The 23,366-nt window shown below is 39.6% G+C and overlaps 1 protein-coding gene across 1 annotated transcript; it reads right to left on the reverse strand.

Moving 5' to 3' along the window:
- Positions 1-347: 347 nt before the first annotated feature.
- LOC146515205 (plexin-B2-like) lies at positions 348-23,068 on the reverse strand. The gene is made up of 20 exons (XM_085167045.1): positions 21,926-23,068; positions 19,769-19,957; positions 19,512-19,643; positions 18,960-19,060; positions 18,282-18,408; positions 17,666-17,825; positions 16,933-17,044; positions 16,305-16,416; positions 15,854-15,955; positions 13,937-14,029; positions 13,328-13,415; positions 12,830-12,996; positions 11,921-12,069; positions 6,885-6,990; positions 6,072-6,208; positions 5,433-5,615; positions 4,692-4,785; positions 2,839-3,036; positions 1,194-1,346; positions 348-861 (listed from the first exon to the last, which is right to left on the reverse strand). The coding sequence occupies exons 1-20, from the start codon at positions 23,051-23,053 to the stop codon at positions 709-711; spliced, it is 3,684 nt and encodes a 1,227-aa protein (XP_085023171.1). The 5' UTR covers positions 23,054-23,068; the 3' UTR covers positions 348-708.
- Positions 23,069-23,366: the final 298 nt, after the last annotated feature.

Here is a 23,366-nt window from a genome sequence, read left to right on the forward strand (position 1 = left end):
CAAATTATTACAGATCACTGCAGAGAGTACTCTGCAGTGATCTGTAATAGTTTAAGGTCATTTCTTAATCATTTATTTATAAACAGCTAGTAAAGTACAAAAAAGATGAGAAGTGAGAGTCCAGTTGAAACAAACAGATATTTGAAAGAAACAGGAGATATGAATTGTCTCTGAGTTTATTAAATGTATTAAAGCAGAAGCACCTTGCCTCTAAAGCGCTGAATGTATGGAACGTTACAAGAGTAAAAAAGGCAAAAAGATCAAAAACATATTTTTAATGCGTAAAATAATGTGAATAATTCTTATACATAATAATGAAGTGCTACTGTAAGCAAATGTTTTTATCATGAGATATATAGCAGGATTAATGTGAGCGATATGATTAGTTGCAGGAAAAAAGCTGCTTCTTGCTGACATTAAAAAAAAAAGAATTAAAAAAAAAATCTCATTAACTATAATAATCTTTAAAATGTACTAAATTTTCCTCTGTGATGTCATTGAGGTGGAATGTTTAATGAATTATATACAGTAATTTAAAATGTGTTACCACTGTACAGTTCACAAGAGACTGCATGACATGGCAAAATCAAAAAGTAGCTGTGTGGTGGCTATGTGGAAACACACAACTGTCCACTTTTGTGTTGCATATAGTTGCATATTGGCCAGATAGATGAATGCACAGTATATGATATGATTCTTAAAACAAACCTAAAAAAACTGAGCTCGTGTGGCGCAGTAGACAGAGATAGTGATGGTGACCAGGGTGACCAGAAGGATAATGCGGATGATCATGTAGAGGGAATAATTCTTATCCTCAAATTCCATTGAGCCAACCAACCACACCCCTTTCCCAAACTTGATCTGTGGGAAACAAAAGAGTGGAAATCTTGTTATTTACACAAGCGCTGCACATTTTACCAAAGGTAAAGACGGGAAGATACTGGAGTAGGGATAGAACGTAACTTTCTGCTAAATTGGGAGCTTAAGGTTTTTGAAATGAAAAAAATAAATTAAACTGGGTACTTAAAGTTCACTCTCTTGATACTTCCATATTTTTACATTTTCAGAGGACTGCCTTCATTTATGAAGTCATGTTAGAGCATTGTAGCTTGTTAGAACTTTCAATGAAATAAAACAGTTGGACTATGTCCTCCATAACAGTGTGTCATCCATTTGTCTTTTTGTGGCCTGACCTGTACATCCACCTGTGTGGAGTGAGCACGAGGTGGGCTGGAAGGTGGTTCCAGCAACAGCTTATCATCCTGAAGGGTCCTGACCACATACTGAACGTCACCTATGAAGGCTTGAGCCTCCTTTGCTGTCATGGCTTTGGAGAATCCCCGACCCTGCAGGAGGAAGAGTGAATCCAAGGCTCTAAGGGCAGTGACTAGGGATGGGTATCGTTTAGGTTTTATCTGATACCGGTGCCAAACCGGTACTTTTGAAACGGTGCCGGTGCTTAAACAGTGCTCAAACCGGTGCTTAAAGAATGGAGAACACAAAATTGGTCCAAAAACCTCTCATGTTCAGCTGTTTTTTTTGTAAAAAGATAACAATGTTAACCTTTTCTGCAGCTATAGGGCATATATGGTATCACTCTTGGCTGGAAGCAGTGCTTAAACAATGGAAAAAACAAATACTTTGTCCAAAAACCTCTCATGTTTAACTGTTTCCCACTTTTTATTTGGTCATTTTAGCCTTTTTGGCCAGGATGAAGGGAGTATCTGCCATCAAACAAGAAGACAGATTTCAGGTGTTACCTCCTTTCCACAGTATCACCTTAAAGCACTTGTTGCAGGCTGCTGAGTTTGCATCTTTTGCTGTGAAGTACAGCAAGACTTTGGACCGCTTCGCCTTGGGCATTTTTAACCTGTAGCTCTGCTCTAAAAGAATGTACGTACCTGGACCCGCCTACTATCCCCGGAAACGTAAAATGATTGGCTAGAATCTAAAGTGTATCACATCTCAGGAAAAAAAAAGCACCGAAATAAAGCACCGAAATGTGGGCTGCTTTTCGGTCTGGTTACTACCGTTTATGTCAGAACCGGTGCCATCATGGCACCGGATACCGGTACCCATCCCTAGCAGTGACTGAAGTTAATTAGACAGATAATACGATGAGCACTGAAAACATTATCAGCAGCACTTTATGAGTAATGTATGGGAATGGGTGTACTGTATCACAGCTATGAGCTGTTATACGCCAAAAGTAAAGAAAAAGATAAATATTGTAAGCATCTATTGTAAAAAACATAAAAATCCTCCAAAAGGTCTTTAATATTCAGTCCCCATCTTATCTTACTCACAGTACCTTATCACCTTAATAGAGAACTTCACTTTCAGACGCTGGCCTTCTTGTAGTTCCTAGGTTATTTAAAAGCAGAATGAGATGCAGAGCCTTCGGTTTTCAGGCCCTTCTCCTGTGGAACCAGCTCACAGTTTGGATTTGTTGGATTAGGCTTAAAACTGTCCTGTTTGATAAAGCATATAGTTTGGGCTGAATCAGGTGACTCCGAATCCAGCTCATACTTATGCTGCAATAGGCATAGGCTGCTGGGTATTCCCATGATGCACTGAGTGTTTCTTCGTCACTCATTTTCTTTCACCCACTATATGTTTGTACACCTCTCTGGATTTTACCCTGATTCTGCCAGAGGTTTCTTCCTGTTAAAAGAGTTTTTCTTCCCACTGTCGCCAAGTGCTTGCTCATAGAGGGTTTTCTGATGGTTGGGCTTTTCTCTGTTATTTTTTCTCTATTATTTTCTATTATGACAGAAAAAGCCCAAAACAAATCGTTGTACTACAACTACATTAAAGCGACCTCATGGCTGTACTCACAGTAACGATAATCATGCTGCTCTCCGTGATGACCCTCTCGGTTAAAGCATTGAAGGTGGGGTCAGGGTGGTAGTAAAAGGGCTTCAGCTCCTTCTCCCAGTTGTCCAGCTTAATGACTGTTTTCAAGTGCTGGTCTGCGGAGCCGTTTACTGTTGGAGACTGAAACTGGATGACTGTGGCGTTCTTCTCATGGGCAAGCTGAGTATGTTGTGTAATAGAGGGACAGTAAATTGTGACAAAAGGACATAAAAAATATAAGCATGACATGAAATTACACCATAGAAAATATGCAGCAGCAATAAAAATAATAAAGAAAACTTTTCTGTTCTGATGTATGTTCTATATGTTAATGAGCCAAATGAGTAGTTGTTATATGTCAGAAATTTGTAAGGCTTTGATTTCGACATTTGGACAGACAGGAAGCAGGAAGTGCAGAGAACAGTGGGAAAAAACTGGGCTGTATCTTTGAGATCCTTTATGTGGAGTCCAAAGCAATCTTTCAAATGAGTCCTTCTGACAGCAATGGATGACACATTTTCTCGCTCTATTCCTATGTTAACTGCTTATTTTTCGTTGTATGCATTAGGATACTTATTTTTTAGTCTGCTGTGATATTGCTGTGTAACTATACTTACCTGTGGATTATATGACAATCTATTAAGAGTTTACTTATAGGTAGGATTTCTCCTAGGCTGCCACTTCTTCTATCTCCTGGTGGTACATGGCATGTAGGGAACTGTCATGGCACCGGGTCTGTGACCTAGTGTTTTGTTTTTTTGGACTTTTGGACCCTGTTTACATTTACTGTAGTGTCTGTGTTCCTTAGTCTTTATTTGGGATTGTTTAGTTTTCTTGTACTTCCTAGTTTAATCATTTGCATTTCCAGTTCTTAGTTACTTGTGCATTTAGTTGGTTCGTTTTGATGTCTTGGTCTCATTGGTGTGCTCCACCCAGCCCATCATGTTTCCTTTGTTCTCTGTCTCTGTGTTTCCTGTTTTATTTTGGTACACCTTGTCTCTCATGCAGTTTTGCTTCCTCCTGTCTTGTTATGCCTGATTTGTTCCTCCTGTGTTACCCAGCTGCCCCTAGTTCCCTGATCATCCTGTTGCGTATTTACTGGGTGAGTTTCCCTTTGTCCCATGTTGGTTTGTCTGTTCATCTTCGCTCATGTTTCTGGTCTCAATTTCCATATCTCCGGTATCCCCAGTTTAGTAAAGTTGCTTCAACCTTAGTCTCCCTCCAACTTTTGTTCGTATTTTCATAGATCCAAAAATAAACTTCTCGCTTTGTCTTAAGTTCAGTTCTGTTTCCATAGTCTGCATTTGGGTACACACTCTCCACTCCACATAATCTGCCACTGCAGACCTGACAGGAACAGGGAGTATCCTTCCATGATGGTTCCTTCTTGTTCCCTTTCTTTCTTGGGTTTCTGCTGCCTGAGGTATTTACGAGGCACACTATCAGCTGTGGCCACCTTTATGGTGTACTCATGGATGTGTGTTGTTTCATCCTGGATGAAACAACACACATACTCGAGTATCAGATGACTGGCATGGCGTACGTGTTGATTGTCCAGATCTTGTTCTTTGTATTCAACTGATTTCTCAGCACTTGCTTTAATCTCTGCAGGTATTTGGTATTTGTATTTTCTCTCATATCAGTGACAGCAAGGAGGAAAACTATAATTGGGGCTCATGATGCGGGTGAATAAAGAGTTGAACTACTCTGAAGGGAGAAACGCATAGGAGAAGCAACATTCAATAGAAAGAGTAAGGAGAAATCTAAGAAATTATGACTCTTAGAGGTGGACCAGTACACTGACTCAGAGGAAGATGAGGAAAATGAACAGGAACCTCTGAAGATGACCAGTCATGTCCCTGGACCTTCATGATTGCAGTCTGGATTATGTCAAACCTGGTGCCAGTTACCACAATATTCCTCCCTCCACTAAAACACACACAAACATATGTATTCGCACCAAAAACACAGGAAAATGCATATTAGGAATTGTACTCCTATCCACACAAAAATAAGAGCACAAGCACACAGAGAGAATTAAGGGAAGACAGGCAGGGTTCTTAAAATGCACGTGTGGTAATTTTAATGATTATCATTCTAGTCAGTGTTTCTAATCATGTGGCAGAATTGTGATCAAAAAACAATGTCAACTTAGAAGCTTTCTTATTTCTATTTTAAAGGACATATTCAAATGCAAAACTCAGCCTGTGTCTTATTCTCTTATTTCTGTCCATTGAGACAGAAATCTCTAAACATTGAAGTTTAGAGATTTCAGAAATATGAACTCTGAAAATAACAATGTCAGTCACTGTAGGGAGAGTGAGCAAATTTTCGATCATACCTACTCTGTAAGACTGTATGTAGGTACAGAATGCATTTAGTACTTGGTCATATTATTCGTATTAGGAGATCAATAGTCTGAATGGATGAAAATAGGACAACAACATACACATTTATCCCCTGAACTTCCATCCTGCCCTGCAGGTAAAATGAAGGCAGTAAAAATACAACATGTAACAAACAGATAGAGTAAATGTCACAAACACCATGACTGCATACTGCTGTGTTAAACTGACCAGACAAAGCTTGCTTTGGGCTGGTGATCCTGCACAGTGGGGTTTTCAACAAACCGAAAGGTAGCCGGGATGGTTTTTGTGGTTCTCTTTCCATACTCCATTACGACGTCGAGAGGGTCAGAGGGCACTTTATCCACGCGGTATTCTCCTGTCCTGCAGGTGATATTTTCTCCAAAGTGCTCCCTGCCAAGACAAGGACATAGCTCAGTACTCGCTGGCTGAAGGAGTGGGGGTGGCACAAGGTCACCATGCAGTGGAAGCCAACATGGCAGCAGGCTGACAGCTTGTTAAAATCTGGCTTTGCTGCTTCTCTTGCTCGTTATTTTTCCGTTACCTCTGCCTAAAATGTCACCGTGAATCGGTTTTGACAGAGCACTGGTGGTCACAACAGTACAGGAAAATTGTAAGAGAAAAAAATCCCTCCTCATTGTGACACTAAAGTTTAGGTCAATTCAATTTTTTGCTTCAAGAATATACACATATATATATAAAAAAATCAATTCATGGACTTCAAAATGTGCGTAAAGCAGAATTTGCATAGAATTCAATGTCTGAATAACAAGTAGCTCTATTAACTAAAGAGGCTGAATTGAAAAAGTTTGGCCTGAATGAGAATTATTGAAAAAAAGAAATCCTTACACACTGCAGTTCACCCCTCCGATGGTAACCTGGACATCTTCCTTACTGCCAGCATTCAGAAATAGTCCAGAGATTGTAATGAGGGTTCCCCCTGCTTTAGGACCTCTATTTGGCGTCACCTCCTCAGGTATCGGGTCCTAATGAAGGGGAGAGAGTGTCACCAAATACCACCTTAATACACACTCATATTTCAAGTACACACTAACTACTGGCAGACACTGGCACACACTAGGATAACACACACAGATACAGCTCCATAGAGAAACATTGCTTCTCAGCCTGATCCAACCCGACCCACTCTTTCAGAAACATTCAGACACACAAACTCCCACAAGCACCACATCTGCCTCAATTTGCTGAGCAAACAGTTAGGAGGAGCACTCCCCTGTGGGGAAGCTTTAGCAGAGCCAGAGATATGAAAAGCCAGTTAAACAGCTACACTGTAGCCTCTTAGAGTATTAAAGTGACAAAGGGAACTGCTGCACAGCATCTGGTTAAAGAGGAATGCCTGCACATTTTGACTTACTGTACAGTAAATTACCACAGCAATGTGCATCTAGGCGCCTAATTTACTGTTACATTTAGCATGTTGTATTTGGTCAGTCTTCTTAACTGTCATGCCCTTGGTATGTTTTGATAAGAGTTTCTCTGGAGCTAATAAATGGAAAACATAAAACAGTCCATAAAACAACAAAATCAGCTGAAAGCTTTTGGATGAGTTTCATTTCTCAATAAGAAGCTGTACAACTCAACAGAGGACGTACAGCTGAGGACAGTGTATATGTGTGTGTTTGTGAGTGTGTATGCATTTACCCTGTAGGTGAAGGAAACAGAGGAGGTTCCTCTCTTCCCCCCATTCACCTCGATCTCAACCTGTCCCCAGTCAGCTTTATCAGCAGGTCCAATCTCACACACAACTCTGATCAGAACAACAGAAAAAATAAATTAATTAATAAATAAACAAAAATAAATGCTGGAACTTGACCTGGAAACTCAAAACTGGGTAAAGAATTATTTACTATTTACATATTAAGGCGAGTTTCAACAGTTTTATGATGGTAATGTCCACTCTACTGCTAACAAGTCATATTTTTAAAATGACTTTTTTTGTAGTGAGAAACTGAATTTTCTGTTTATCTCTGAGTCGTGACGGCGTGAAAATGAAGCTTCACATTTTTAGAACAATGTCATGGAGAACGTTCACTTTTAGTACACTGCAGATGTCCGGCTGTAGACGTGGAACACGTGAAATATATTTTTATGTCAAATGATATTGTTTTTTATATAATATATTAATATAATTTTTATAGCTCCTTTGAGGTAACTATGATCAAAATTGCTATGTATGCTATTTTAAAGATTTTTATCTTCCACTATTAAATATACACAGAATCACATTTGTTGGGGATATTCATGCTGAGGATCCATCAAGCACTACAACTCAGGATTTCCTCTCTTTAAATTTATTGAACATGTTTGGGGCCCTACTCACACATACTTGGTCTTAACTTATGGTGTGATCTTTGGCCATTTGCACATAAATTAATTTGTTTTCTTGTAACTCGTACTTGTTTTTTCAAAGTTTGTGTTAAGCGCAGGAGCTTCATTGATGATTCTGTTATTTTCAAGTTTTCTTCTTTTTTTAATTTTTCTAATTCTTCTGATAATAATGTTGAGCTCCTTGCTGCCACCATTAATGAACACTACCTTGCCATTCTCAGTCAGGTCGCTCCTTACAAAACTGGTAATAACTCTGAACTTGTGGCCTTGGACATTCCTTTTAAAAAGCAGAGTAGCTGTGGAAGTCCACGGGTTTAGTGGTCCATGGTAAATATTTCAGAGAATTTCTTCACTTTTATAATAAGGCAATAAAAAAGCTAGATCCTCTTATTTTAATAATAAACTGTAATAGAATAATCCAAGGGTATTATTTGAAACCGTCAACAGCACCTTTGCATGTTCTGTTACTTTCTGATTGTGACTGTTTTTTCAATCATTTTGTAAATAAGATGATGGTCCTGAACTTCAAAATCTCCTCGGGTTCCTCCGCCTGTAACAATGGTGCTCGGTGTCCTGAATCATTTACTTCTTGACTACATGACTTGACTACAGTAAAAGGCAAGATGAAACCCTCATCATGCTCATGGTGACCATACAGTTAGTTCCTCCTTCTGTCCTGTCTGGGACTCTCACAAGCATTGGTCCATCATTGCTTCATTAATAGCTCATTGAGGTAATCCTACTTTAAACATGCTGCGGTAACTCCTTTACAGAATAAGCCCAATTTTGATGCCAGCTCTATTGGTAATTTTGAAAGATTAAAATGATTTTAGAAAGCCAGTTCAAATCTTTACTATGCAAATGACAGATTTTTGACCCTTTTCAGTCTGGCTTTCAAAAGCAGCACTCCACTGAGACCCCTATCTTTATCTATAAAGGTCTTTCAGTGGCTTCTGCTGCAGGCGTTTGTTCTGTAATCATTTTACTTCATCTGAGTGCAACCTTTGACACCATTGACCATAACATTTTACTTAATAGGTTCTAGGTTTTGGGTTATATTTCTGGTGCTGTGTTGGTTTTCCTCCTCCTTGTCAGAGAGGACTTTCTCTATTAGGATGAGCAGGTTCATGTGTGGGGTTCCACAGGGTTCAGTCCAGGTCCACAGGGTTCATATTATATTATTTTCTTTCTTTGGCATCGTCCAATCTTTTACTGACATTTCTTATCATGTCTATGCAGATGACAGTCAGCTGTATGTGCCTTTTAGGTCTCATCATTTAGACAGGGTATCCACTAGAGATGGACCAATCCGATATTAGGTATCGGTATCGGTCCGATACTGACCCAAATTCTTGGATCGGATATCGGCGAGAAATAAAAAATGTAATCCGATCCATTAAATATCAAAAAAGCACCTCACAAAACTTGCTACAAGGCGTAACCCAGCTCATAACAGTAGCACTTGCAGCAGTGTGCATCACGTGATAGAGCGGCTGTGCGCTACCAAACCAGCATTTCATCTCCGAGGACGTTTTCCCATAGAGAAGTAAAGCAAGCGTGTAAGTTCATCTCTGAATGTTTGTAAAGCATTCCCGCGTTAAGATTAACAACCAATATACGGAGCGACTGCCTCTCTCTCTCTCTCTCTCTCCTGCTGCTACTTCAAACGTGAAACTGATCAATGATCAGCTGATCGGCTTTTCTGTCTCGAGTCCATCTCTCTTGTTTGTTTTTGGCCCACTTTGCGCCAAAAGAGGAAACCAGGGCTAAACAACAGCAGCACGTTTAAGCTTGATAAGCTGTTGTTAGAATTTATTTATTATTACTTTCTACACCAGGATCCTTTTCTATGCAGCTGACGGCTGGTAACTGTGCAGGGGCGGATCTAGCAAAGTTTAGCCAGGGGGGCCGATAGGGCATGAACAGGGAAAAGGGGGCACAAAGACATGCTTTTCTTTCTTATTCTCATTTAAAATGTCTAGCTTTTAATAAATAATTATCTGACTCTTACACCCAAAGTTTTAATCTGATGTAAAAAATATATATAAGTCCATTACTGTATATAGTAACTGTTAATTCTAATATACCCTAGTAAGCTATAGTACTTTTTCCTTTGGGAAGGTACCATCTGTGCAGTCTGCAATTTTGTTGAAGAAAGATGTTGAATCTATTTAATTATTCTTGAAAAATAATTTATTTCTGTGCATTTTCCTCCCTGCATCAAATTAAATTTGATTACATCAATTAAGCATCATGAGGTGGGGGGTGTGGGTGGTTCCCTATTTTTTTTTTGCTGGGAGTTTGCAACCCTATTAGTTAGGTTGCTTAATATTTCTGCTAAGTACTCTTTAAAATACCAGAATAGGAAGGATGGAGCAGGTTTAAGTTTATTAGATTGGTATTGCTGAACTATGAAATATTTTGGGCGCAGTGTATTTTTTACATACAGGTATAACAGAATAGCTTTAGTGTTGTTATTTATTTAAACTTGAGTATAAACTTATACAAAATGCAGCAAGATATTAAAAAAAAACTGTTTTATTGATTAAAAAACACTATATCGGATTCATATCGGTATCGGCAGATATCCAAATTTATGATATCGGTATCGGACATAAAAAAGTGGTATCGTGCCATCTCTAGTATCCACCCTACACAACTATTGAACCTGGATTTGCCATTTAAGAGAACAAACTGGAAACACTGGAGAAGTCTGATTTTGTAATCTTTAGCCCATCTTTGCGATTATTAACAACTAATGTCTCTTGTTTTAGTTTAGTAGATAAGGCAACAGTTAAAAAACTGCAGTCAGTTGTTTTTGTTTGTTCACATTCAGGTTTAACTGTTTAATTATTTATTTTGACTAAGAAGCTATGAGTGTAGCGGGATTTCTTTGACAGTTTCTCTGCTTCTGTCCCTGTAGGGATTTTCTTTTATGAATGTCAATGTCTGGAGTTTAACAGAAACCATGTGATAAACAGTTCTGAGGGAAAATGCACAGCTGATGAAATGGTCATCATTCATAGCACGCCTCCAACAGGAAGGTCATGACCAAACAACCAGCAGCTCAAACTAAGATGTGAAAGAGTGAAATAACACAATGCAAACTCTGCCCAGATTTTAGGCAAATGAGGAACAACCTGCTGCACAAACACGCAGGACAACTAACAGCAGGAGCACAGAGGCATTTAGCACCAAGAGTGGATGATTTAAGGGAGAAACACTTCCATCTGGTCTCATAAATCCTATTTTATGTCTCATCATGCAGATGGTGGGGCAAGATTTTGTCATAAATGTGGCTCCATCCTGCCAGGTGTCAACAGTTCTGGCCAGCGGCTGTGGGGCAATGATGTGGCCGTTTTCTCTTTTATAGACCATTTGTATGAAGTGAGCACTTTTTAAACACAGCTGTTATTGAAGTACAGTTTGCTTGACTTGACCTAAAGTTCATTCGATGTTTTTCACAGCGCTCAGTCCATTTAACACCTGAGGTAGAAGGATGAGGTAGTGCCTGAAGCATGAATAGACCACCAGAAGAAGTTGTGTGTGACACTATCAAATCATTGACATATACTTATAGTGCTTTGATGAACACATGTATCTCAAAGGATGTGTGCAACATTAGGGCAAAAAAGAAGACCCTCTCAATCAGCAGCCATGTGCAAGTGCTTGAGTGCCATTCAGTGGTGTAGTAGCAGCAGAAGGCAAATAAGTTCAGTACATTTATTTAAGTGCAGAACTTAAGTAAAATTTCAATTTCCTGTGAGTATTTTGCTAAAGTGTTTCAATATTCTGCTGTTATACCTCACTATATTTTTCATGCAAATATTATAGCTGTAATTTCAGTTTCTGTCAACTTTAATCTGCGCCTTAGGTTCCTATCCAGAAAATAACTTAAATATATTCAAATTATATACTTAAAAACCAAAACATCACTAAAAGGCTGATTGGCCCACTATTTATTTAGACTGACCCTGGCTTGAACGGTTATAAAAAGTTTACTGAACAATCAATCTGCAACGCGATCTTTTTACATTGTTGTCTTGCACATTTGTGAAAAGAAAAGGAAAAAAGTGAATACTTCTTCTACTACTGACATTTCCCTCTGGAAACTGTGACTGTCTCTAAATCAAACTGTGTCTGGAGACTCAGATCAATACAGTTGTAGAATGAGCTAATTAAAACCTGTAGTCAGGTTACCCTGATCAAAAGGAAAGTATTCCTAACACAGTTAAGTATACAACATTTAAAAAGAGACTTGATAAAACCTGTCCATATGCCATTTGAATGGCCTCCAGGTGGGTTACATGTCCTGTGCATAGTGCACAACTGCATGTGGGCAACTTTACCTTTTGGAGACGGAGTATTTTTCTGGCTCATGAACGCAGGGCTTCCCAGCCACCGTGATGCTTTTAATGTCTCCCTGATCGATGCCGAGGTTGGAGCCGCTGATGGTGATGGAGATGCCTCCCAGCACGGGGCCGAAAAGAGGGCTGATCTGGATGTGGAGATGTAATAGGAGGGTGTTTATAGGAAGAAGGGATTGGAAATGGATTTAACCAGATTATTTGTGCAATAAGAACATACAAGAGATTTACACAGTCTGTTTAACCAAGTGTTGAGCTGACTTAAGTATTTAATATTCAAGGCCAAGTGGAGGTATGATGTTTACTGCAACGTGTCCTTGATTATACGTGTGCTTTAGCAGGATAACATCTGTCGATGTTACTGGTATTGGACACTGAAAGTTTAACCTGAACATGGGCTAAAAGAGGGCACAAGTGTCTATGAATAATAAAACCATAAAGGTCAACACTGCAGACTCTCAACGTCTTCAGAAAATTTCACTGCAATCCTCTGTATAGTTGTTAAGTTGAATCTCAACAACAGACAAAGTCATGGTGATTTATCTGCAGTATCTCTGTCTGTCAGGCTGCAGCGGGTTAGGTGATAGCCTCTGTCAGAATGATATAAACACAATTACTGATGGATTTTTATCAATGACAAAGAGGCACGAACAATTAGGTGAACAAACAAAGAATTGATCCGGTCGACATGTGCTAAGGAACAGCGCCGCACACTCTCAAGGAGAAACACACTCCCAACTCCTCTGTGGAAGAAAAATACACGGCCAGTGAAGACCTCAGTCCAATCACCACAGTCAATGTGTTTTTACATCCAATCACAAGATTTTAAAGAAGGTACAGTTTCCATTTCAAAGGTAAACATGAAGTCATGACAGCAATGTGAAGACTCACATTGGTGATCTCGGGGTCGGGACACTCGGTGTTGCTGGGGAGAGGATCGCAGAGCTTCTCATACACACACGCCTGCTTCTTGCTGCACCACACACACTTGTACTTTGGGTCGGCGTTCTTACAAAGACTACAGTCATTCCTCTCAACGGCACAGTTGTACAGTGTGACTGTAGAGATAATAGTGAGGAAACAAAAACAATTAGGATTATATTAATATGCTAATTTTTGAATATTATGTTATTGCACATTCAAAGAGCATATTCTGCATCCTCAATGAAAAATTGATGGACAATCTAATTTCAAGTGACTCCTGCAGTAACATACATTTATCTGAATCCTTCATGTAAAAAGCTGTTAGATTATGCAGTAATGTTTTGTAATTTTCAAGTGCAGATTAAAGGTAGCTTCCTTAAATCCAGCTGAAGCCCCAAAGTGGGACTTGCCGTGTACACACAGGGCATTCAAATAAAATCTCCTCATTAATATGTGAAGACACACCGTTCACCGTGCTGTCCATCTTCTCGCCAGACTCCTTGTCCTTCACGTAGAACAGAACATTGGTCTCCGGTGACTTATCATAGAAAAACTAAGAAATTGGAAGAAAATGAATTATTAATACAGAATCCTGTGATTAATGGCACTTAAGCTCTTCTCTGCAAACAGTGTGGGCTGCTGCTCCCCCACGCCAAGGGAAAATAAGAAAGAAAAAAGAATATATACTCAGTCTGGCAGATTTTCAGCTACAGAAATCAATGTTGGAAAAGAACATAGCTGGAGGCTAAGCACTGTTTGAGCTTCCCAATCACAAAGTTCACAATGTGGAGATGGTGTTTAACTCTCCAGCGAGGGGAGCATGTCCATTAGAGGGAGCTAGAGAATATCAAAGGGAATGTGAAAAAAGGCTAAAGGTTGACTTCTTTTATAAATGTGGAACATAAATACAGCTGTTCATAAACAGAAAGTCTTCACACAGAATATATACATTCACTCTTTCAGTGTATTTCTAGGTTGTACTTTGAATACTAGGACCACAAACCAGTCACAGTGCAAAGACCTGTGTTGAGTGTATTGCATGAAGACAAATGTCAAGCGAGGGGTCATGCTCACATTGAAGCCACTGAATGTGTAGAAGGGCCCCCCCTCAAACGAGACATCTTCTTCCTTTGTCATCAGCTCACTGCCAATGGTGAAATGATGACCCTGCAGAACCACACAAACAAACACAAAAATGCTGATGTGTATTCATGCTGATCATACTTTTACAGTACTGTTCTTTGATGCTCTTCTTTGTATAGAGCATGGAAACAATTGCAGTTTCTCTGTTTCTACTCACTGAACATATACACACAACAACCAAAAGGAAACAGCCCAGAAAGCTGTGTGATTATAAAACCCTCACACAGGGCTTAAAAGTTTTGATTTTCACAGCTGTGAAAGATCAGCTGTCAAAACTTTGATTGATGAAACATGAATGGATCCCTGGGAACCTGCACCAATAAAGTCCATCAGAACTCACACATTCAAAGAAAATGATCAAGATGTATGTTGTGACAACTAAGTGAACTGTTACAGCTTAGATTGCTGTCTGATAGTAAGAATTGGGATTTGTAATGTTATTCATGTGGAAAGATACTCTGCATAATCATGACAAAAACAAAAATACTGGCGGTCCCCAGTGCCACCCCTAAACTTCCTAGATTTGCCTATGGTAAGTTTAAACATCCAAGGAGACATCCAAGTAATTGTATTCACAAGATTTCTTGAGTAATTCTGTTCACAAAGTTGGGTGTCCCACACCTGTTCGCTACGGTTGAAGGGTAAAAAGTACGTTTTAAGCCCTCTTCCAGCAGAACACTCCAGTCTTAAAGGGGAACTATTGTCATTACTTCCAATTCCAAAACTTTACCAGAGTAGTTTGCATGATTCACAGACAAAATAATCCTTATTTATCTTATATTGGACTTTGGTGTGGCCCCCACAGTTCATTCTGTCATGGTCCGCGGTAGTTAGCTTTAATTTCCATGAGGCTCCTGAACCTACCTGGAATCCGCCCCTGGGCAGGGCCACCTCCTCCAGCTCCTGCACACCTGGAGCCAGTTGCAGGCAATCAATCCAGAGTGATTCAAGCCACACGCTGACATTCATTCACTCCCAGTTTGTCATCAACTCATTTTCTGGATTCATTTTGGCTCACCCCATCTCAACACTCTGTTTCCACCTACTGCAAGTAAGAATTGCTATACTTAACTGCTTACCACTTCAGGGCTACTTTCACTACCTCCCTAACTCCACTGTCTTCTCTCTTCAGTGTGATTGTTTCCTGCCCAGCTCCAGTCGTCATCTCAGGCCCCTTTCCCTTGCCCCAGTCCTGCATTCCCCTCGCCACGTTTTATTGCTTTTGTCCTTGCCACGTTTCCAGAGCTTAAGCCTTAAACCATCTGCTGTCTCTGGGTTTCTGCGCGTGAGTTAAGTTCAGTACAGACCACTCTAAATGAGCCATTTTTAAATTTTTTTTAAATTTATTTTTGCTTCCTTTCACTCCCTTTTAAGCTACTTTTTTCTTTCTAATTGCAACATTTAAATAGTTGGTGAGAGTGCCGTATCATCGCTTACAGCCAGAACTGTACACCTGATATGGGGGACCCCATCTCTGTGAAATCATACAGATGCATTACTTTATTTTCTTAATTCCCTATCCTACACAGCGGGGATTGGGAGGACTGGAGCCAATCCCAGCTGTCATGGGACAGGAAGTAGGATACACCCTGTAGAGGTGTCAACTGCAGTACAAACGCGACCATACAGTCTGACATTTACACCTATAGCCAATTTAAAACCCCTCATTAACAGATACAAGAGTAGAAAAAAAATGAAACAAGTTTGGCTCATTCTCCTTTCTTTTAGCCTAAAAATGAACCTGTTGTGTTTTTCTTTTTTTCTGTCAAAGGAATATCCACAAACAGAAAGAGTGTTTCTTTCCCTGGAACTCAGATGCATGTTGGGGGTGGAGTGGGGCCAGTTTACCTTGTAATGTATCAGATTTATGCCTTCAAAGCTGATTCGAGTCTTGTAGCCCACAGGGATGAGCACAGGATCTGGATTCTCGAACCGAGGACAGTTTGCGCTCTGAAACAGAATGAAAACAAATTAGATAATTTAATAATTTACATTTTAAACATGCTAACCACTTAACGGACACCCTCATCTGTGGCGGCAGATAACTATATCGCTGAAACATCTGCTGACTTGGAATCTGATATCCTCCACCCTGCAACATTTGTCATGCAAGATGGTGGCAGCTGATAGTGGGATTTGTGTATTTATTAATTTTTCAGGAAGAGTTTGGACCACTCAGGCGGTGAATCACATGTAAAGTTTAGATGTGTCCTTTAAAACTTGTGCTATACTTGTGCTCCACATCTATCATACACATACATGACAGAAAAGAGTCCTTGACCTGTCAGAAAGAACTAACCTGACGGTGCTTGATGATGTGGGAACCAACCACGCTGTTGTCCGCATCGCTGCAGGTGTGGTCCTGCGTGTTCCACTGACATCCCCACTGACTGCTTACACATGACATGCACCTGAAAACACAGAAATATGGACCAACTTGGATAAGGAAATACTTTCACATGCACAATCAGGGTAGAGCATGCACACATAAAAGCACACACAAACAACATCTAAAACATGCAAACTCATCAGAGAGCGTCCGGCACAAAAATCTATGTTGTTGACAATGAAATGGATCTCTGCAACTTCACATAAGCAAAGCTCGTTCATCACACGTTCCTCTGTGTGAAAGAAATGCAGAAAAAAATGAGGGGAAAAAAACAGCCAGGATCGACTTTCATTTTTTGATTAATGAAAAGGAAACTGAGGCAATTTCCTCGGCTTGGTAATGGAAGCAGGAGAAAAAATGCAAGAGGTGCATTCAAAACCACCATGCATCACAATTTACAAACAGAGCCTTGATCTCTCATCTGCTCATGCACGGTGATACATTTACATCAAGGTTGTCAGATGATGCTGTGTTCCATGTCACTGTGTATTTTCACTGAGTGACAGAGCAGAACTGAAAGATTAACAGCCTGACTCACGGTGTGTTTTCAGATTTCCTCACTGTGGCAGCACAGTTGTAGAACATGAATTCCCGCGTGGCCAACTCCACAGTCTCATTCACAAAGATCCTGATAGCCACGGCCACAAAGTCTGAAGATACAGTAAAACAGTGGTTAAAATGTGTTACACTAGCTGTTTATGTGAATACAAGTTTTATCATATTAAAGATGTCAAGTATGCTTGTACATTTAAAGACAAAAAACACAGAGCGATGAAATTTTTTGATAAATCTTCTCAGAATCAGTTCAGTGATTATTTAACTCCCTGAACTGTATTTTAGCGTATAAAAGCTGAAACTTGAGCTCTATTTGCAAAAAGTTTCATGTTTTGTTTTATAAAGGACTTTTAATGGGACTCACTTTGTTCTGGGCAAGATGTTTGCTGACTACTGATACAAAAAACTGTAAACTGAAATAATAAAGCTTAAATTAGATTAACGTGTCCCTACATGACATGTGAGGACACATTTATAAATAGTTGTAAGTGTCTGTGTTGATTTTGTGCAATTTTCTGGTGCAAATTTGTTGGACACTATACGTTCTTCAAAAAAAAATGGAGAATTTGCCAGCTGGCATTAACTTAACCTCATGTTTTTTTCAGCCCATTTCCCACTTTGTCCAGTTATTATTCAGCATTAACCATCATGGAGAAGCACAGACATTAGACCTTAAAGACGACAGAAACGTGGCAGGGTAATTAAAGAGACCATACCTTGGCCCTCAGGTGTTTTCGGTATAAGCCCAGGCTGGGGCAGATCACAGGAGACCTCACCAGAGTCTGACATGATGCCGTTACTCTGGAAAGACTCAATCTTGCATTGCAGACGGTCAGAGTGTCCAATGGTAGGAAGGGAGGGAATATTGATGTTCACCTGGACAAAAACATACTGACTGGACACTGTGGCTTCTTAGCCCGTAAGATCTCACTGAGTTCGTATCTCTGCGTAACGTTATAATAAAGAAACTGTTTCTCTTTTTTAAAAAAAGAAACTGAGAAAGAGAGAGGGGTGACATGCTGCTGATGGGAATTCATGTGTGAGTCAGACAGGCAGGAACACAGAAGAAGTAAAAAATGGGGGAATAGGAAGAGGCTCTCCATCTTCAGACAATCAGTCACGCAGGTTATAATAAGATAGTTTGGAGTTTTCTGGGTGGATCAATACAGAGCTGGAAGACCTAGAGCTCGAGGTCTTTGATTCACAGTGTACCCAGTTTATTACTCAGTCTCTGCATGTAAGTGGAGTTAGGTACTGCAGAGAAAAGAGGGACAATAAAAGAGAACAAAGGAAGTCAGAGACAGTTTGAGTGAGGAATAAACAGAGCTGTACCTTGCCGGTCTTTCTGCAGGGAAGGTTTGAAGGAGAGAAGGATACAATCTTGACACACTGCTGCTTGGGGCTCCACAACCAACCATTCTTCTCCTCTGCCCGTCGGCACTCAGACCTCCTGGTACACCTTCAGACGAAGGATGAGAAAATCCCATCAGCCTGAGCTGCACATGCCATGAATGCTTTCACAAAAAGTCAGTTTGTAAATAACAACTCAATGCCTACGTGACTTCCAGCAGGATCTGTGCACAAAATAAAGATTTATGTATCAAAAAGAAAAACATGCAAGGTCCTCAATGGTAACTACATTAATAGGGTCATTTTAACTTATATAACCTTTAAGCAAGTAATAAAAAATAATATTTTTTTCCAACTTCCTAGTTGTGACCATTTCAGGAATGAGATTAATAGACAATTATTTTAATAAAATTATATAAATAATTCAAGAAATGTAACTGTTGGTCATAAAATGAACTGTCTCAATATATACTGCTATAAATATAATAGGTCTAAAAGTGTCTGCAATAAAACACTGAACAAATATCTTACTGTGTTTTACAGATGGAATTGCATGTGTGGGTGTTTGTGTTAGTCTGTTGCTGTGTGCATGCATTTGTAAATGCATGCAAGAATGTACTTGTGTGTGTGTGTGTGTGTGTGTGTGTGTGTGATCCTCACCTGCCCTCCAAAACACACCAGCCACAGTAAGGGTCCCTCAGTCCCACGCATGATTGGCAGTCTTTCATTTCGAGGCACGTCTGCACTGGCACCTTGGTGATCTGGATTATTACAACATGAAATTTGATCAAAAGGTGCACCTTAAGGGAGACACTGGACAAAAATAACAAGTATTTAAAATATAGCTGTAAATGTTCCTTAGTATGTTGCAGGTGTGCAGAGTGGGAGCAAGTGGGGTCTCTCGTGTCTTCTCCCCATGTTTAATTTCTTAGTTTATTCAACACAAAACACTGAATGTTTACTTTAACCATGGTATTATTTTTTTTTTTATATTAAGACATTTGTATTTTTCTGAAAATCTGATTGTTTAACAGCATCTGAAACATTAGAAACTCTTCCCCTTCTGCTTAGGAACAGAATCAGATGTGAGTCAACATAATGAAAGAAAAGCTTCTGAAATCTAAATCTTAAAAAAGCTTAATGAAACAGCGGACTAAATCTTTATATATATATCTATATATATATATCTGTGTTAAATATATACACACACACCCTTTTCTCTGTGGTAATGTAGAGGTGGCTCTGGCTTTGGTCAAGGAAAAGGTTCTTGTTGACCTTCTCTCCTATGTTGTTTCCATCATAGGAGTACGGCTCGTTGCCATATTCACCTGGTCTCAGGTGTACCTGGACAAAATAAACAAAAGACAAAAGATAAGAGGTTTTAAATTCACTTGATACACCTTCCCTCAGATAAAAGTTTAAACTGAGGGAAAAAATATCCAACAAAAAAAACCACAAGAGAACTCAACCTTGGAGACCTCTCCGTTGGCGCTGCCCAAAAAGGCGATCGTGTGGTCATTCTCCACAGCAACAGTTACAGCAGTCAGATAGACCGACATGGTCAACACTGCATCTGCCTTTAAGGCAAATGCTGGCTTGCTTGCCAGAGGCGAAAGCAAATGCTCTGCACCACACTTGTAGTTTCCCAATGCATCCTTCTGTAAAGGGAAAGGATAACAAGAAGGGACGATCAGACATTGTTTGCTTTTCACTCCAAAAACATTAACTGTCTTTGCAGTACTGTTCGTATCCTACTTAAACTTTATAACAGAGATGGGAAATGTGCTTTGAACACTCGACCATTTTAATCTACAATCTAAAATTGGCTTTGTTTTGACTGATCATTTCTTTGTTTAAAATAATGAATAAAAATTACAAGTAAGTATTTGCCTTAGAGTCGGAAGTCTGAGACGAGAACAATAGGAAAACTCGTGTTAATAATCACTTAACAAGAAACTACTAATACATGCAAGTAAAAAATGTAAAATAACCAGTTAAGTTGGGCCATAACTAAAAAAGTCTTTGGCACATGAAAATTGTTCATGGAATACTTAAATTATTTCTGAGTAGGTACTGATCTCGGTATTAAGCTCAGTCACTCTCTAAAGTAAATATCCTACAGCTGCAGACCCTATGGTGGGAGCTGGAGATGTGAAACAGCTAAAATATCAACCAGTGGTGCAGGGTAGCAGCGGTCTTGACATGTCAGAGGCAGCAAAGGGGAAATTTTAAAACATGAATAGACCGCCAAATTTGACAGGTGTATTTAGTACATGGAGAGAGGAGAGTGAGCCATATTAAAGTTAGGCCTATAACCTGAACAAAGGTGTCATTTTGGTGGTTTTGTCTTTCTACACTACCAAAGCAGGTTTTAAATCAAACAATCAATATGTGATTGAAGGTAAACTTTAAGCTTTAACTCAAAGCATTTTAGCAAATCTTTGCCAAAACTTCTTCGGGAATTTGAGCCATTTTTATACACAGTCCCCCTTTTTAGAGGTTTAAAACCAACTGGATATTTGACTGACAAGTAGTTCCAGGTGAGGCCAGTTCCTTTGTTACTTCATGACAAATGAAGCGGACGTAATATTTGAAGGTGGTTTGAAGTGCAAGTGAGAGAGGCTAACATTGAGCTGAAATAATAAACCAGAATCAAAAATAATAAAAACTTCAAGAGTAAAAAGAATTAATAATCTGGTACTTTCTTAAAAAATAAGAATTTAAATGGCCAGCTCAGCAACACATAAAGACCTGAAAAAATGCTTTCCATAGATAAGCAAAACGGCTTCATAATATCTAAGTCAAAAACACCCAGGAGAGGTAGGCATATCATTGTCAAGACACCTCCATAAACGGGACAACAAGGTTCAAACTATCGGTTACACTCAAGAACAGGAGGATCAGATTAAACTTTGCTAAAGAAAATCTGAAAGAACCTTTACAGCTCTCAAAAAATATTCTTAAAGTATGGAGAGGAGAGAAACAGCTCATGATCAGATTGGGCATGTATAGCTGCCACTGAAACTGGGTCACTACTGTCTGATTACTGTGACTGCTGATCGAAACAGAAACAGAAGGATGAAATGTGAAGTGTACAGGGCTATACTCTCTGCTTAGATTCAGACAAATGCTAAACAAACAAAACCAAAAAATTCTGAAACCCCTTAATTAAAGTAGAAAGTCTGCACTTTAGCCACGTCTTGATTGTGTGATTTAAAATCCACTGTGGTGGTGTACAGAGGCAAAGCTACAAGAATTGTCTTTCTCCAACAAATTATGGACCTAACTATACATCTATATGGCCTGAAGCAGCTTATCTCACTCAGTTTATAGAATTACATTACAATTAATACCATTATTAATTTGTTAAATGTACTTATACTTATATACTTAATGTAGCAGCATATGCTGTTGGCACAGTGACTGTATTAGTGTGTCTCTCTTCTTATTGGACGCTATTGCATGGTAATGCCTTTTAGCCTTGGTCAGATTACAAGTGAACAGGAGAACAAATGTTGAGATTTTATAATAAAAAGTGATAACTGCATTACAGATTATAATTATACCAATTTGAGTTTTTCAAAACATTATTTTAAATTAGAGTCAGCTGACAAAGAAGCACTTACAGAAATTTTTGAAGTGCATGCTGTGTAGGTTTGAGATGAGTAGGGTACGTCCACAGCAGGAACCCCAGAAATCTCCCCAGAGTCACTGTAGCATGCACTGATTATATCCATCAGCTGCTGATTGATGGAGTTCAGCGGGTACATGCAGAGAGCAGAGTCGCTTTCGTCGTCATCTGGATGAGCCACCATGAAAAGGACCTTTGTGAATGAGGTGACCGTCCCATAATTACCAGATTGAGACATGACCCGTGCCAGCTCTTTTCCTGGAAAAGCCACATATGCAGCTTGGACTTTGTTGTACCGGTTCTTTATACCGCAGGTTAACTGGAGCTCTGTGTACGAATAGTAATGTTGGTCATTTTCACAAAGACGAGACACAAAAGTCAAGTTTTTGTTATCTGTGCCATCAAGAGTCCGAGAAAAGAGGAAATACACAAAACCATCCTCTTTGAAGGCATGTTGGAAATCGTGTAAGTACTTGAGGACAAATGGCGCCGTCTGTACCGCTGATGCCTCAATGATGTTCTCAAACACAACCCAGTCCTGGTAGTCCTCAAGGATTCGTGTGCTGATTAGTTTTGGACTGTCCAGGCTTCCATAGCCCTTTCCAACAAGGAACACTTTGAAGGTCCGGCCATTTTTTGTGCAGGTGGACATGACGCTCACCACGTTCACATTATCCTCTATGCTAGCAACGTAAGTCCTCTGTCCTTTGTTGTCATTGTAATACAGCTCTTGTTCTACATTAGACAGGTTGAGGAGGGAACATATGCCTCTGTGCCGACTGCCACATACTATTAGTGAACCATTGGATGGATGGACCAGCAGAAGCTTGTTGCTGTTGGGCATGAGCACTGTGTCCTGACAGCCTGAAGCAGGAGGTGTACATGTTTTGGCATCTTTTTTTGGGCCCGTCTCAGTGCGGGCCTCCTTCTGGAGGGACGGGCTCAGCTGGAAGATATTGTTGACTGCTCCCAGGTAGATGCGACCAGTCTGTGGGTCCTGGACCACATTGTTAATCAGGCTTTCAGAGATGAATTCCACAGTGGGGATTTTTCCACTCCCCTCTTGGGCTTGAGAGACTGACAACCAGATTAGGAAGAAGAGGGTGGAGACCCAGCTTGCCATCTCTGGAAGGAACAAAAAAGAAGGTTTTACTATTAATGAAGTTAAATGGCACCTTAAATGTACATTAACTATCAAAAAATGACACATCAAAGAAGGGTTGCTGTGTGGTTAATATAACTGGACATACATAAAGAACTGTACGTCAAAACAAGCAGACATCTGCTACATACAGGCCATTAGTTTGATGTTTGATGAACACTTAGAACACTCACATAGTGTCTGTATTTGAATCATCCACCATACCCGCTTCTGAATCAAAGCATATGCTGTTTTTGTTCTGTTGTACATATCTACATACTATATATATCAATTT

This window comes from Neolamprologus multifasciatus, chromosome 7 (assembly GCF_963576455.1).
Source record: "Neolamprologus multifasciatus chromosome 7, fNeoMul1.2, whole genome shotgun sequence".
Taxonomy (NCBI): Eukaryota; Metazoa; Chordata; class Actinopteri; order Cichliformes; family Cichlidae; genus Neolamprologus; species Neolamprologus multifasciatus.